Consider the following 18337-nt stretch of genomic DNA (forward strand, 5'->3'; position numbering starts at 1 on the left):
GATATTTAGCTTAAAAAATTTTTAAAAAAAAAACCAAAAATCATAAAATAAAAACAAAAATAAAGAAAAAAACCCTACTATAATCAAGTATCTTGTAAAGATATTAAAAAAGAACAAAAGAAAACTTTTAAAAAAAATTAAAAAGACGAAAAAAAAACGTTAAAACCGAACATGTATCAATTTAACTTTTTTGCACTTTTTTTTAACTAAAAATAAAACTAAAATAAAAAAAACCAACATAAATGAAAAAGAAAAGAAAACCCCATTTAAATGACGTTCCATGGACGTTCGTCCCACATAATTATTATGTCAAGTCCGTATTACGTTCCATTCACATGCAACGCGTGCGAACGCATCATGACCAAATAAGTGAGTTTATCGTTTCTGCCCGTTGACGAAATGATTGGTAGAAAGTATTCATCGCGGTTCTTACCAATTTTTCGGTTCCTATCGAATCAGTACCATATATATATATATATATATATATATATATATATATATATATATATATATATATATATATATATATATAATGAGTAGGGCCCACAACCTTGGTCGTCCAAATCAAGAATCCTATAAATAAATCATCTGTCAACACTATCATTGAGTTCTAGATTGTACTACCAGATCAAGATGATGCCTTATCTCGTATACAATCATTGGGTTATAACAACGCTACACAATTTATGCTATTTAAACACAATTACGTACTACCAGATCAAGAGGATGCCTTATCTCGTATACAATCATACCCTTGCTAACCAACCTCATGACCGCTATCTCTAATTCGTAATCGTCATTCACCAACTTTGATCTCAACTCTTGTATATTGACGTTTAAATGTCTTTGTGCAGGCTACATGGCATTACGTAACTGTTTAGATCTCTCTCGGAAAACCACACAACAAATGACGATATCACATATACATAATTTTGGCCACCGTGTTATGGCCAACATGTTACCCAGTCATGGTGGCGTGCTGAGCTCCGTACCTACCACGTGCCCACCATTCACAAAATGTCACTCTTAAATTGACACATGTCCTCGTGATTCACATCATCTCTGCACCCTAGCAATCAAGTGACCGCGCCGCATAGTACTGAACTTTGACCATTTGAGTTTGGCTTTTGTTAACATTCTCTAAATAACAACATACTTTTATCTCAACTTCAAACGACCATAATTTTCTTATACTAACTCTGTGTTTTTATAAACTTTATTACAATAAAATCGTCACAGAGTGAACTACAACTTTCTTATTATAACTCGTGCATAGAGTAAATCAATTCTCAAATTTACACGTTGTTACGATAAGCACCATCAGTCATGGTTCTTTAATAGAAATTATCAATTTAATAAAAAGTCACAAAACCATCTTTTCTTGACTAAATGATCATTGGCTAGGTCGACGCTAGCCATTGAAGTTTGAATAAGTGATAACTCTAGCACCTATCCCACATTTTTACGTTTTAAGTCTAAGTTGACCATTTTCCACAAATATTTATTATAAACCCTTTATTAACTCATTTAATTATTCTTTCTTTTTTATTTTTTTATTTGTATTTTAGTTTTTTTCACTAAAAGGGTAAAAACTCTACGCACGATTAGGGGATGTTACAATTAAACAAGTATAGAAAACATAACATAAATTAACCGGGATGAAGAACTAAGAATTTCCTTACAAAAGGGTGTGGATATCTTCCTTATAAAAACGTTGTTAAAGGATTTCCTTATAAGGAGTGTGGATAGCTTCCTTATCATTTTTGTTGCACTTCTTAAAAAATTAGTTGTTTTGGTGATGCATATATAATGAATCTATTTTAAAATAGGAAAATGTTATTAAAAAAAGTTTCTTTGAAATTAAAAAAAGTTTCTTTATCATGTTTGTTGCCTTTTTTCTTGCATCTGTTACATAAGTCTCTTCAACTGCCATCATCTGTGCTACTGAAGAATCTAATTCGATCCTATATGAAAGTGGTAGTGAATGTTGAGGTTGCATATAATTCGATTCCATATGAAAGTGGTAGTGAATGTTGTGATTAAATAGTTCAAGTAGTTCTTAACTGTGAAATTTATTGAACAATGATATCCATTAATTATGTCATAATTTTTTTCTTGTAATTTATCGAATATCATGATGATCTAGATCAAAAATTAGAGAAGCTATGATTTGTGATTAATAATCAAAACATATTACAAAAAAACCTTTCAAGACTTACCACTGATGATAGTTATGTATGCTGAAAGAAACCGTTAAAAAAGACTCACAAGGCATTCTTTTAGAGAGTATGCTAGAACCTCCTAGTCATTCTAAATAAGAAAATGAAGAATTATAAACATGTAACATGTACATCTGTTACTCAAAACATATTACAACTAATTGACAAGTAAATGAGGGGTTTTATCAACTACACCTCAGCAAGCAAATTCTTAATCAATTGTGCATCCTTTGTTATTGATTTTGAAGAACCTATTACCTTTGTAGTTCTGGTAAGTGAGTGAGGATTTGAATCCATATCTTTGATAAGTTGTATCTTTGTTCTAGATTGTGGCTGAAGATATTTTATAGTCTCTCCACCTTTACCAATAATCATACCTACCCTCCCATTCAGAATGTCGATCTTTTTACTATGGCTGCCATAAGCATAAACATAAGATACGACAACAATAGTCAAATAGGGCTTTTCTCCACAATCTACACTTACAGAAAAAAACATCAACAACTGATCTAAGGATATATATAAATCATTATTGATTTCAAACCATAAAACACATCCGTTTTTAATGAAATCTAAAACTGTTTGTTTCAATTCATTAGACCAGGCTAATCTTGAAACATAACTCTTCTTCATCCCCTTCAATTCTTTGAAACCTACAAAAGAAACAAATCAAATAAAGAATTTTATACCATATATATATATATATATTTAAATCAAAAGAAGCAGAAAACAATCCATTGAAAGTGGAGAGTTCGGGTTCAACCAATTCGCTAACGGCAATGGTGAAGAAAACGTTTAAATTAGAAAAAGAAAGAAAAAAGGGGGTAGAATTCATAATCTTTTTCGTACTCTTTAAACATAGATTCGTAATAGTGTCAAAAAAAAATCTAAGTTTCAGTTCAGATTCAGATTATAAATCTATTTAAATTCACATGGTGAATTGTCTCAAATTCACCTTGTGAGTAATAAGAAGTCAAATTCTCATTCTGAATTCTAAAACTTCAATTATATACAATTCAGATTCACAGTGTGAGTAAATCAATTTGATGATTTTACAAAACTAATTTCTAGTAATTAATACATTAAAATATTATAAAATTAAATGGAAATATAGTTCGATCCACAAGTAAATTTCACTAAATTAATTTATGAATAATCAAAGAGTTGAAATAGTAAGTTAGACAGTGTAAATGTTAAATTTGAAATATTTACGGTTTTGATTCATAGTATGAATCTTTTTTACTATGAATCTAAACTAATCGAGTTTTTTTTTAATTGATGGCGATGGTTATCAATAGAGGACAAAAAATTGAGATTTTTAGTATAGTTAGTTTTCTTTATAAAAATAAACCAAAATATTGAAAAAAAAACAATAAAACTAAGTTCATTTTTTTCGAAAAAAAATTTTGTTTTTTTATATATCAACTTGAATCTTTATGCAAAGATGACGAAAAATCGAGAATAACAGTATATTAAGTTTTTTTTTTGATAAAAAATGTGATCTAAAAATTTTAAACAAAAAAAAGAAGTGACATTTTTGGTATAATCTGATGTATGTGCATCCAATATATAAATATACAACCATTCAGTTGGTCGTTGTTCATTGTGATTTCCCAACACTCACGACTGGTTCGTTGGTTCTTTATTAATAATGGTTCTCTATTAAACCTCAAGATATATATATATATATATATATATATATATATATATATATATATATATATATATATATATATATATATATATCACTGTTGTAAAAATCACGACTAGGTCCCGATTAATCTCCGATTAATCCCTAGGTGCTACTCGACCGATTAGAGGGCGCCTAGCGATTAATCCCTGCATACATAATGAGTGAAACATTATAAAACGATGAAATTTTAACATTTTGAAGAAGTTTTATCTCAAAGGAAACTATTTGAGGCATTATTAGTGTTGTATTAATCATATTAACCTATTTTGTTATCATATTAGTGGTATTTACGAACTTTGATATGATTTTAGTCATATTTATTTTTTTAAAATTCAACAAATTAGCAATTAATGGTACCCAATTAATCCCCCGATTAATCTCCACATAGCCGATTAATCCCTTGACCCCAGTCCACCGACTAGCTAACGTCGAACGTTTTTTGCCACCTTGATATATATAGTGGATATTTCAAATAAAACAGTAAATAAAGTGAGAACATGAAAACGATTCTCAACTAATCATTTTAAGTTATTTTTGGTAATTAATAAAAAAATATTCTTAAAATTCGGATTAATAATATATACGGGTAAAAAAGTAACTGTATTTTGAGATAATTACAGTAATAAGAGAAATATGTGGGATTCTTGAATTCAAAATTTAAAATTCATATTTTATAAACTTCAAAAATTTAAAAATACTGAATTTTTAAATTTTCAGTTAATATTCACATTTGAATATATATATATATATATATATATATATATATATATATATATATATATATATATATATATATATATATATATATATATATTGTTGGGGCTTATTTTGTTGCGTCTTAGGGCTTTTTGTATAGATCAGGATTGGGCCTGTCCATCCGTGATTATCTCTTAGGGTTAGACTATATATATGCATGCATGTATGCATTATGTTTTACACGTCTAATTAATTACGTTTGAATTTTGTAACCCTAAACACCTCTACAGTCGAAGTTCTTAATCATTTAACGTATTCAAGCCATATTCTTGTTCACTTTACGTACTTACTTGTTTGCTTACTTAGAATCAATCGATCCTGATAGAACATCGTTCCAACAATTGGTATCAGAGCAGGAGTCTGTGTGATCAATACACATTCCTTCTGTATTCAGAATTCCTTTGGGTTTCCGCTTTTATCGTATAAATAACAAGTCGTCTTCTTCGTTTCGAAGGAAACTTTATTTTAGATAAAACCCTAATCTCAAGTTTACAGGTTTGATTATAAAAACTCAACATGTCTCACGACGATTCGCAAACAAATCTTATCAACATCTCAAACAACATTGGATCTACAACCAGGATCCCCATACTCTACACTCAAGACTATGAAGTATGGGCACTTCACTTTGAAGACTATGTAATCGGTTCTGAATATAATGGCTATCTCATCTGGGAAGCCATCACTCTTGGACCGTTTGTTCATTCGGGAACGAACACAACTGTCAAGACTCAGCAGGAGTACAACAAGCTGGTGGCAGATGAACAGAAGATGCCATAGGATGAGAAAGACAAACTGCTATGTAATGTGAAAGCCATGCGAATGATAAGATTCACCTAATAATCTGACACCTTTCGGTTGGTTGGTTCATGCACAACGGCTAAACAAATCTGGGACAGGTTGAAAGAACTCTATTCAACTGATGAAGATCTGGAACACTCAACTCAAACCTTGTTGCTGTCAGAATTTGGAGCTTTCATACAGAAACCAAAGGAGAAACTCGTACAAACCTTCGATCGGTTTAATCATCTTCTAAGCAGAATGTTCAAGCATGGAATAGAAAGAAAGTTAATTGAGCAAAAGGTGACTTTCATGAACGGACTAAGGCATGAATGGATGGCTGTGGTATCTACTGTAAAAGCGCATGAGCAGTTTAAATCTTACTCGCTTGCAAAACTTGTGGGAATCCTTAAGTCCCATGAAAGTGAAGTAACCAAAGAAGCGAAAGTGGTCTCTGGTATGGGATCACTGGCTCTTATCTCAAAAGGAAAAGATGTTGCAAAAGAAGAAGAAGAGTCAGATGTGTCTGAATATGACCTTACAAGCGAAGAGTATGCTATGATGGTCACCAATCCAAAGAAGTTTGATAGAAGAAAATTTCTTGTGAATAAGAACCAAAACTAGCAAGGAAGTTATAGTTCTGAGAAGGCGAAGGATGAAGCGAAGATTACCTCTCAAAAGAATGAAGACAAGAATGAGAGAAAACTTGCAGGAGACTCTGGATACGACTGTAACTACTGCCATGGCAAGAACCACTTTGCCAAAGATTATATGTTAATGAAATTGGCTGAGAAGTGAGAAAGCCCACTCATGGAAGGGCTTATGTGGCAAAGGAAGCAGGTTTATCCGGGAAGTGCTTGATGGTCACTGTTGGATCATCAACCGAAAGTACAGATGAAGAACCGAACCTGACTGAAGACAAATGCTTCGCGGCAAAGCCTGTCAGTGAGCAGATCAACGACTGCGATCGGTTGATCAAAAAGGTACAATCCATCCTCGAATCACTTAAAATTCCATTAACAAATTATGAAGAAGAATTAAATGAATTAAAATTTAAATTCTCTAACTTAAGTGGTAGTCTCATGCAAACTCGCTTAGCGAATTCTAACCTAACTAACCAACTCAGCAGGGTGTCTTCACAAAGTGAGGAGAGAAGGATGTGGATCGAGTTGAAGGAGGCAGAATTAGTTAAAGCTAGGGACGAAAGTTTTATTTACAAAAGGACAATTTGAAAATTTTGAAACATCGAAATGTTTTTTGTTTAAGTGCTAAACATTTATACACTAATATAGCTCAATTGCATTTAAGTTGTGAGATAGGAAAGAAAATTCATAAGATGATTTTTCCATTTCTTGAATTTAAGGAAGATGAGGTAATAGTAGAATGCGAATCAGAAGTATCATCAGAAGAGACGTCCATGTCATACAAAATTGGTTTGGACAAAATAGAAACCTTCATTAATTCAAAAGAACACAAATGTATGTTCAAAGATATTTTAGATGAAAATGATAAGTTGCAAAATCAAATCAGACACTACTCACTCATTTGATCAATCCAATGCCAAACTAGCCTCTGAAAGTAAAATAGATTTAGATAATGCGTCTGAATTTGATGAGATGAGTGAGATATCTGTAGAAGATGTAGTTGATTGCTCTGAGTTTACGAAGAGCGAAACTGAGAATGAGAAACCATTAATCTCAGAAGATTCGGTTGAATTTGCTCGTCTAGCAAAGAATAAGGAAAATAAGCTCAAGGAAAAAGTTGTGGTTTATCAAAAGGTTAAAACCGTGCTGAATCAGGTATATGCCACTAAAGGAGTAACTCTTAGATAAACAGCAGAACTAAGAGTCTTGGTGGAAAAGGATAATGCAGAAGGGTGCGAAGATTTCTTCTGGTCTGCTCCCATAGATAATGCAGACGAAACAGTAGGCTTATCTGAGCAGACTTCCTGGAGAGTTAAAGGAAGATACATAGCTGAGCCCTTAAATAAACCCTCGAGTTCTAACAAACGAAGCACGAGTGGAACCAAGGACATTCCTGTTGAACCGAAAGAAGAACTGAAAGCTAGAGTCAAAGCAACTGAAACTCAAAGAGAGAAGCAACAGGCAAGCCTCAATATGCACAAATCACAGAAGGAACTGGCTGAGAAAAAACGCTTAAGAAATTAAAGATATGCAAAGAATTTGAATGAGCGAAAGAGTTACTGGAATTCACAAAATTCCAACTATGTTCCTCCAAAGAAGATCGCAGAGGACAAAGGAAAGGAAAAAGTAAAAGAAAATTTCAGCCCAAGTTCTTACTATTCAAAGACTAAGAACCAAAAGTCTACTTTCGGTCCTCAATCTAGTTTCGGTCCTAAGTCAAGTTTCGGTCCCCCACTAGTTTTAAACCTGGTTTCGGTCCTCAGTCTAGTTTCGGTTACAACAGACCTCAAAGCAAAGAAAATCTCAAAGGAAAAGAAAAGCTAACTGCTGATACTAGGAGCAATAATAAGCAATCATCAACTAATCCTAGGAGTCAAAGGCCATCAAACAAACTAACCAACGAATTCAAATTTAAACAAGATAAAACAAAGATTAAGGTATATACAATTAAAAGAAAAGATCAAACCACATTAGTAAAAAGAACATACTTGGTTGATATTTCTACTGCAATTCCTTTTTCTGTGAAAAACTCACAAGGACCCAAGTGACTTTGGGTTCCTAAATCTGCTTGAATTTGTTGGTAATGAGTGACGAGCAGTTTGACGAAGAATGGTACATAGACAGTGGCTACTCACGTGACATGACATGAAGGAAGGAAGAACTAAGGTAATTTCGTTCGCTGAAAAACGGTGGCTGTGTGAAATATGGGAATAACTCTTTTGGAGCAATCAAGGGATATGGCATAATAACAAATGGTCACTTCACGATTCGGAAAGTGGCTTACGTAGAAGGTTTGCAGCACAACCTCATTAGTGTGTCACAATTAGTTGTGGGCACAGGTCTAAAAGTATCATTCGATGATGAGGGGTTTGAGATAATCGAGAAACAATCCAAGAAAGTTCTATTGAAATCTGAACGTAAGGGAGAGATGTACCGTTTAAATCTCAATCCCATACGAGGAAAACCAGCAATATGCTTGCTGAAAAAGGAAAATACAGATGATAGTTGGTTGTGGCATAGACGACTATCGCACCTGAACTTTAAAGACATTAATAAGTTGGTGCTTGGTGATCATGTTCGTGGACTTCCTCTTCTCAAATTTGACAAGGACCATCTGTGTGCATCATGTGAAATGGGCAAACAAAGTAGAAAGAGCCACCCTACACGAATCAACACGAAGATAGTTGAAGCTCTTGAACTCTTGCACATCGACTGATGTGGACCTTCGACTATTGAAAGCTTTGGTGGAAGTAAGTAGATTCTTGTAATTGTAGATGACTTTTCACGCTTCACCTGGGTTTTCTTTCTTAAACAGAAATCAGATGCAACTCCCAAGCTGAAAACATTCTGAAAACAGAAAGTGAAAGTACAACTGAGGAAAATAGTAAGGAATATCAGAAGCGACAATGGTTTGGAATTCAAGAATAATGATTTTGATAGCTTTCTGGCTGATAAGGGAGTAACTCATAACTTTTCGGCACCTTATACACCACAACAGAATGGGATTGTTGAAAGACGAAACCGTTCTTTGTGTGAAGCAGCCAGAACCATGCTCAGTTTCGCTTCACTTCCATTATACTTTTGGGCTGATGCTGTTGCAACTACGTGCTATACTCAAAACCGGTCCTTATTGAACAAGAGATTCTCCATTACTCCATATGAGATCCTGAACAACCGAAAGCCAAATGTCAAGTTTTTCCACATATTTGGTTCAATTTGTTTCATTTTCAGCTTGAAAGAGAACCGAAATAAGTTTGATGTCAAAGTCGATGAAGGAATTTTTTTGGGTTACTCACTAACGTCGAAAGCGTACAGAGTGTTGAATAAACGCTCAAAACGAATTAAAGAAACCTATTATGTCACCTTCGATGATAGTTATATGAAGAAATTCCAAAGAAGAGAAAGTGATCTGGGAGACATTTTTCCAGAATCAGGACAAGTCTCGGTTCCTATAGCCAACTTGTTTGAAGAATACATGTGCCTGTTTGATGAACCAGAGAAGGCAGCAACCTCAGAAGCAAAAGCCACAGATAACAAAGTTGAAAATCTTCAGAAAATCATCGATGAAGCTGCTAAAGAGATGGAAAATGAACTTCCAACTGCTAAAACCAAACCACCATTTTATGGGGAAAGTTCAACAACAACAGAAACAAACAAAGCATCTTTCGAGGGGGAGGATTCATTTTTGTCTCCATCTCAAAAAGGCTCAGAAAAAGAGGATAGTTTGGCTCAAAATCCACCTATTGGTAGTACAACCGAGGGGGAGAACTCTACTCCCACAGCGAATGCAACCTTGAGTGAAGATACACATTATATTTCACCGGTCAAGGGGGAGAAAGAGACCGAAAGCACAACTGATGAAGGTGAAGGTGATATATCCAAAGCTGGAGTAGAAGTGAATGTTGAATTGGATGCAGCATATGACCCAAATTATCCTCCACTAGTGAAATGGACCAGAGATCATCCCAAAGAACAAATAATTTGTGAAACATCTGAAAATGTTCTCACTCGGTCTCAAATAAAGGCGAAACAAACTGCATTATTCTCTAAAGTTGAATTTTTTATGTTTAATTCATTTGTTTTAAAGATTGAACCATAAACTGTAAATGTTGCACTTCATCATTTAGATTGGGTCCGGCAATGCAAGATGAGCTTCATGAGTTTGAACGCAACCGAGTTTGGAGGTTGATACCTACACCAAAGGATGCGTCTGTTGTTGGATTCAAGTGGGTTTTCAGAAGTAAGTTGGATAAAGAAGGGAATGTCATTCGCAACAAGGCTCGTTTGGTGGTGAAAGGATATTGTCAAGAAGAAGGGATAGATTATGAGGAAACCTTCGCTCCGGTAGCTAGGTTGGAATCAGTAAGGATCTTCTTGGCATATGTTGCTCATAAAAACTTCGAAGTCTTCCAAATGGATGTCAAATGTGCCTTCTTGAATGGAGAATTAGAAGAAACAGTCTATGTTGAGCAACCGTCTGGGTTTGTAAACGAGAAATTCCCTTATCATTGTTATGTGTTATATAAAGCAGTGTATGGATTAAAACAAGCACCGAGAGCCTGGTATGAAACCTTAACTCGTTTTCTAAAAATGTCAAAATTTAAGCAAGGTTCGGTTGACCCTACCTTCTTTTGAAAGAAAGAAGGCGAACATCTAATGATTGTTCAAATTTATGTTGATGATATCATCTTCGGCTCTACGAATCCTAGCTTAACAGCTGAATTCTAAAAGTTGATGGAGACTAAATTTGAAATGAGCGCAATGGGTCCAATTAACTTTTTTCTTGGTTTAAATATTAGACAGTGAACATAAGTGTCACACCCCAAAACCGAGAACGGCGAAATACGTTCTGGGGTGGAGGACGGCATGTACAATATCATAACAATGCATAATAGTAAAAACAAGCAACAACATCCACTGCATTAATATACTTAATATAATACAAGCGTGTTCTGTACAGCTTGTTAGACACCAAAAAGTATAACCATAAATAAAGAGGAGTCTTGTATGCGCTCCGTCTTCTCAAAAGCTACATCTGTACCTGTCTATTGCCAACCTGAGAATACAAGTTATTTTGAAAACGAGTATCATCATAAAGCTGGTGAGTTCATAAGAATTTAGTGCCATTGCTTGTATAAAAATGTTTACAATCGTATAACCTAAAAGTTGTTATTAAGTTTGAAAATAGTGTGAATCTCTAGAAAATCCTATATTTTCTAATAAAATTAGTCTTATGCCAAGACTTGGTTACTTGTAAGTTTGATCCTTTGAGTGTGTAAAAGTTTTCCCAACTAGACTCATAATTATAAAAATATAATTTGGACTTCATTTGAAAAAAGTAAATGGGAAAATAATGTATTATTCTAGCAATGTTACTGCCGACTGGATGGTAATTAACCGCAGACTCTAGGTAGCGATATGTATTTAATACACCTCGGAGAGTCTACTTTACCCTTAATTCGTAATTTGGTAGATTAGCGTTCCGAATGTGAATATGTATGTAACCATGCAGATAGGCGATTGAATGTATCATGACCCTCCAGGTAATATGTAGTGTGGTAGCATGTTATCATCCCTAGGCCTAGTCAGCTCGGACTGTAGCTAGAAGTCGGGATGTGTGAGTGTCCGCCCTGTATAGATCTATACACATAGAGCCTGCTCTCCCTCCAGGAGACTAAGGTTACATGGTGAAGGCGCAGTAAAGTGCCGTAGGGAGAAATAGTGTATCACATTCTGTATTAGTATGTTCTCTTGTATTAGTGTATAGTGTGCTTCTCGGTATAATGTATTTAGTATTCGTCTATTATAGTATATAGTATTCTTCCTGTATAGTACTTAACATGTAGTGACTCATAATAGCACTAACTGTGGTAAGTATCAGAGTAATGGTAGCGAGGAGTGGTAAACCTTAACTATACCTATTATAGTTAACTGGCCTGCAGCAGTCGTTCTTGGATACTCATAAATATTGAAATAAACGAAGGTATTCATATCCAACACAAATACATAAAATATATAACTAAGAATTCAACGATAGTTGGACAGATAACAATATACCCTAAGACCCCAATCAAACAAGAACAGGTAATAAGGCGAGCTACCAGTCCTAAATCCTTCAAGTCTTACTTATATAATATATTGGTGTGGATATATTTTAGAAACATAAGAAGTTTAAAAGAGTTTGAAAATAGTTTTTATGACAATTTACATGAAAATGAGTTTGATAAACATTAAAAACAGTTTTTGAAGGCAAAACGGTTAAAAGCATAGAAATCCCTTTTTGATTGTAAGTTACAAATCACATGTGATTGATACCATAAATTGTTGGATTTAACTTGTATTCCCCCCCCATAAAAACATTTAAAACATTTGAAAGGTTAATTAAGGGGTATGAACTCACCTGCAGTGAGTGGAGTGGATGGAATGTCGGGTAGGATGCTAGGTGTCAAGTGAGGACTTGAACACGCCCACAGATCCTATGTAACATATAGTGGCACATGATGGTGTCTAATTAGTCATTTTATCACCAATTTAGTAAGTAAGGACCGTTTAATGTATGAAAACACTTTGCTTCAAGTGCAAGGAGTGTTAGGGGTTGCTTCTAAAGAGTGTATGGCCTCACTATGGAGTTTACACTTCACATGACCACCCAAACATGAGTTTGCGGTTGAGAGACCACTTCCCCCATGGGTTTACGGCCGTAAACTCCTGGGAATAGTGAGTTTGTGTGTTGAAAGGTCCCTTGTATCACTAGGAAGGGTTCTAAGGTCAAATCAAAGGCTTGTGAAGTGATTAGGGTTCAAAAGGGTACTCCCTTGGAGTTTGCGGTCCTTGGACCACTCCTTGGGAGTTTACGGTCGTAAACACTAGGGTTTACGACCGTAAACCCTTGGGCACAATATTTCCTTCGTGTTTTGTGGTCCTAAGCTCAATCATACAAGTTTCTAGTCCATTAAACATGCTAAGGAAGGAGTTAGGGACACTAAAACACCCTTTATGGTGTTTACGGTTTTGGTGTTTACGGTTCATGAATGTTCATGGATCGTAAACTCATGTTTACTCCCAAAAGACATGATTTTAGGGTTCTAATGTAACATCCGGATTCCCAGGTATAATATCTTCCCTTTATTTTTTTGGAAGTTGGGAGGGGACTCGGCGAGTTGGTGTTTAAACTCGCCGAGTATGGTCGCGGATTCTTATCTGAGTTCCCAGTTGGACTCGGCGAGTTCATGAGTGGACTCGGTGAGTCCATGCTGTTTAATGAAACCCTAATTTCTTGGGTTTGGGACCTATTTAAAGGCCCTTAGGGCCGTCATTTGCAGCTACCAAACCCCAGAGAGAACCCTAAGAGTGTTTGTGAGGAAGGAGAGGCCATTTGTGACCATTTTGTTGGTGTTATCGCAAGAAAGAGGAAACCAAGGCAAGAGGAGGCTGAAGGTGTAACGTCCCCAAATTCAAGACTAAAAATTTCTTTTAATAAAACATTACTTTAAGCAAATTCATCATTTTAAAACATAAACATAGTATTAGTTTCCAAAATACATGTTCGTTATCAGATTAAACATTCCCAGGCTGTCTACACTATGGTGTGTGCCATGCGATCACCCCGAGCTCTTCCCTCCGCTACCGGAAGTACCTGAAACCAAAACTGAAAACCGTAAGCACGAAGCTTAGTGAGTTCCCCACCCTACCACATACCATGCATAACCACATACTGCACGTACTGGGCCACGCCCGCTATCCTAGGCCTCGCCCCCTACCTCAGGCCTCGCCCGCTACAACGGCCCCGCCACTCCAGGCCCCGCCTAGCTTCGAACCCCGCTCGGATACATATCTGTTTCACTTAGGCCTCGCCTGTCACAGGGCCTCGCCCACTAACATATAATAGCACGTAAGCATATCACATCACATCACATAATCTAAACACATACTAACGGATCATGTCTTAAGGCCTCGCCTATCTCTAGGCCCCGCCCTTATCCTACTACTGGTGATTCATGGGACCCCGTCCATACTCCTGATGATAGTGAGGTACGGGCCCAACCCACCCTCACTCCTCCCCTAACTTGGGCCTCGCCCCTGCTCTGCTGCTACTGAGATGTGGAACACCATCCACACTCTACTATTGGTGAGATACGGGACCTCGACCCAACTCACCTTCCTACCAGGCACATACAAGTATCACACAGACAACAAGTATAAACTATCACATAAACCATTCCTTGGGCACCTGCCCTCTATCATTGGACCTCGTCCCGAATATCATACTAGCATACCGTGCCTAGGGCTAACCCTCGGGTCTTCTACTCATAACTACATGGGATGACATTGTGGCCGTAGACCCATTCATACAAAGGGAAACTCACCTACACTAGCTGAATTGGCTGATGAACCCACTAGCTGCTGCCCGGCAACTCTCTGAACTCCTGCTCCACTCGCTCCCCGAGCTACCAATATCAATGCAACACTGAGTCTAACTGACCCCCGAAAGACAACCAAGTCAACTCTGGTCAAAGTCAAAGTCCTAGTCAAAGTCAACCTTCCAGGTCAACCCTACTCGCCGAGTCACCCTATTGACTCGTCGAGTTCATATGTTCAGAGTCCTTCTATTCGCGACTCGACTCGCCGAGTCAGTCCATGACTCGCCGAGTCTACTGATTACCGAGTCCTGACCTGCCCAATTCACCGAGTCTCCATTCGACTCACTGATTCGAGTCTCAACTCGAAGGGTTTGGGGTTTCGCGACCTGACTCACCGAGTCTAAGAACAGACTCGTCGAGTCCAAGACAACCTTCAATAGACTCGCCGAGTTGTTCATCCAACTCGTCGAGTTCCTACCCAACTTCATCCGACTCGACGAGCTGTTCATCCCACTCGTCGAGTTTCTCCAAATCCTCATGCTACTCGCCGAGTCCACTCAAAGGACTCGCCGAGTCCATTCAGATCTCCAAACATGCAGAGGACTTTTGTGTCATGCAGGGACTCCAAACCATAGATCCATACTTCCAAAGCTCAATCCCTACGTAAAGTTGCAAACTTTACGTATAACTAAAGAGATCTAGGTTCAAAACATACTAGGTTTTGGTTTAAGGACAAAAGGGCTTCACCAACTACTAATCTTCTGATGCTTTATGACATATTGGACCATCCTAACACTAGATCTGACGTGGCAACAACATATCTAAGCCCCTAAACTCGAATTGGGTCTCAATCAACCATAAAACCCCTAAATCTCATAACAAAATAGATCTAGATGCAAAGAAGGGAAAATGGCAGCTTAATACCTCCAAGATGAACACAAACTGAAGTAGATCTCGGATATACACCACTCCTTTGAAGCAACCTTCTTGATCTTCAAGTTCCTTTCCAAAATTTCCTTCCTCCAAAGCTATTCCTCTCAAATGATGGAAGCTCACACGAAATATAGGGTTTACAGGTTCTCTAGGATGATATGGAGGCTGAGGGAGGGACATAACACCCTTTATATAGGATTCAACTCCCGGAATTGGGGTTTTCCTCGCACAGACCAGACTCACCGAGTCTCCTTGGCCAACTCGCCGAGTCGGTCACTTACTCCTCGACCCAGATCCTGCTTGGACTCGCCGAGTTCCTCCTTGGACACCCCAAGTCTCCCCTTAAAATTAGGGTTTTTCTTTCCTTTCTTGGCCTTCAAAACTTTGGGTGTTACAACTCTCCCCCACTTAAACTAAACTTCGTCCTCGAAGTTTGCTATGGCCCACCACCTGCGATCTGCCTCCAATAACTCACCAATTAATCCAACACCAGCTGCCTACCTTCAATGGCCTCCCGCTCGGTTATTCCGACTAACACAAATCCTTGCGAATAATAGACTCGGGTCTCCCTGACCCTGAACATCCTGGAAACACAACTTACTTACCGACAATCCTTCTGGTACTCACCGAGTACTGCACTGAACCTATAGGGGTTCACCCCTTCTTTCCTTGCACAATTCCTTGCCTTCCCAAGGCAAAGCTCCATAACCAACTATTTCTTCTGTCACTGTGAAAGCCCTATCCTTCACCAACTCCATCACCCCCGCTAATCCCAGTACGGGTCATCACCGTTAGTAACCACTGACACTCCTCTCTGCCAAAACTTGGTGCCGAGCACCCCTCGATTCAACTAACTGAATCCCACCATACACTGCTTACCCGCAGTACTACTGACTGAAAATTCTGCTATTCCTTGTCTGCCTTCCGGATGAATTGAGACCACCCTGGTCCCTACCAACCTATCAATGTCTGGATTACCGGCTCCCACCGGTAGCTAGTCCCAACACCACCACTAGTCGTTCCCAGCGACTTCCGAAGAAACTTCGACCACCTATAACTGCTCAATCTACTCCGCCATTCAGGCACCACAAACCTGGGATCCCCGGTCCCTTAGCTTGACACTAAGGTCCCTACCAGGTCCCACCTGCGCTGCTAAAACTCACGGGCCTCGCCCACGGGTCCTACCCACCTCTATCATTCTAGTCTCACTAGTCTAATCACTCTCGCTCGGGCCTCGCCCACGGGTCTCACCCAACCATACTACTAAGCAACCCTGCTCTCAGGTCTCATCTACACTGCTAATCTCATACGGGCCTCGCCCACGGGTCTCACCCAACTATATCCTGGAGCGGCCTCTCCCAAGGTCTCACCTCTCTAGGGCTATACAGGCAAACTCCCTATCATTCTCATCCACTACCCATTCCTGATCCCTATTTGATCACTAGGAGATAAGGGCCTCACCTCAACTCCGCTAACGAAGCTACTAAGGAATGCTACGGCTTACCCATAGTCTTACATCGCCATCCATTGTTGACTGCTAGTGAAGCTACTAAGGAATGCTACGGCTTACCCATAGTCTTACATCGCCGTAGTCTTACATCACTTTCTACCACTGACTGCTACTACGAGGGCACCCATGTGCCATTAGCTCTCAAGATCCTCATTCCGACTCCTTCGAGTCCTACGGGCGATCCACAACCTGAATTCCCAACCACGTACTAACCATTACCATCACACGCACTAGCTGATGGGGAGTTCCTCAAACTCCCAACCCTGAAATCCTCAATCCATATGTTGAACTACTTCTTTTCCTTGTCGGAGGTCGCACACTCATTCTGGATCTGCGTGCTCCTACCTTTGCACACTCGGAGGATTTTCCCCCACTTCGATCCTGCTTGCCCCTTGTTGCTCATTACTCAAAAGAAATCCTTGCTACCATTTCATAATCAATCTGCTGACGGACCTAAGCTTACCATAGCTAGGGCTCTAACCAATCCATTTCTAACACTATACAACTCCGATCTAGCGAGACATACCAAGTCCCTCCCAAGCATGCTATAGTTACTGCATCCTATGCAACCTTCTCCAATAGGGCACATCCCCTCACCACCATTCGGATATCCAAGGTATGCAGATCGCATATAACTCGATCACAATCAACCGCTCAAAAATAAAATACTCATACCGATAATGATGCAGAACCATAACAATATAATCATGCACAAATAAAAGAACTAAAAACAGAAATCGCATACCTGCAACGTTCGGTGCTGATCACGCCTCTAAGGTAGTCATCTGAAGAGCTCTACCTCCTATCGCAGGCGCCTCTGCACGGCCCTGACGGCCGTCTGTGATCCTCAAAGTTGCAGGGGCAGGTGCCATCACCCGTCGTGCTGAAAAAAAACTGGGGCACTGGGCGTTCTTGTAGCCCCGCTGGTTGTAGTGAAAACATAACAGGTCTGATCCCTGTGAGGTGGTAACAGTACAATCCCTGCTGAAATGACCAGTCCGACCGCACTTGAAACAACCAGACTCACCACCGCTACCACTCCTGCACGTGCCCCTGTGTGCCCTGCCACACTTCCCGCACCGGCTGCGGTCCTGATAATCCCTCGACCTCGAATCCGATCCCTTGGGCCTTTCGCCAGAACCTGCAGCTACCTGAATCTCATCCGGCTTCCTCTTCCGGATCTGCTCCAAATCGATTTCCCTCTCTCTAGCCCGAGAAATCATATCTTCCAGCGTCTTATAGCTGGATCTGCTCACGAACTCCCTGATGTCATCCCTCAACATCTCATAGTATCGGGCCTTCTTCATCTCCTCATCCGCGACATACTGCGGTACAAGAAGAGCCCTCTCCTTGAACTTGGCGGTGATCTTCGCCACAGTCTCAGTGGTCTGCGTCAAATCCTAAACTCCCGTGCCAACTGCTGCACCTCAATAATCGGCGAA

The 18337-nt window shown here is 38.6% G+C and overlaps 1 protein-coding gene across 1 annotated transcript; it reads left to right on the forward strand.

The window, feature by feature from the left end:
• The first annotated feature begins 9141 nt into the window (after positions 1 to 9141).
• On the forward strand, positions 9142 to 10191 carry LOC145095261 (uncharacterized). Its single transcript, XM_079033174.1, has one exon. It carries the CDS (start codon positions 9142 to 9144, stop codon positions 10189 to 10191), a length of 1050 nt encoding a protein of 349 aa, XP_078889300.1.
• The last annotated feature ends 8146 nt before the right edge of the window (positions 10192 to 18337 follow it).

This window comes from Lactuca serriola, chromosome 3 (genome assembly GCF_051521515.1).
Source record: "Lactuca serriola cultivar US96UC23 chromosome 3, Lser_US96UC23_V15, whole genome shotgun sequence".
NCBI lineage: Eukaryota > Viridiplantae > Streptophyta > Magnoliopsida > Asterales > Asteraceae > Lactuca > Lactuca serriola.

What these genes read in the sequence shown, in the direction of transcription:
- LOC145095261 (XM_079033174.1), top strand. Translation starts at nt 9,142, where the DNA reads ATGCTCAGTTTCGCTTCACTTCCATTATACTTTTGGGCTGATGCTGTT.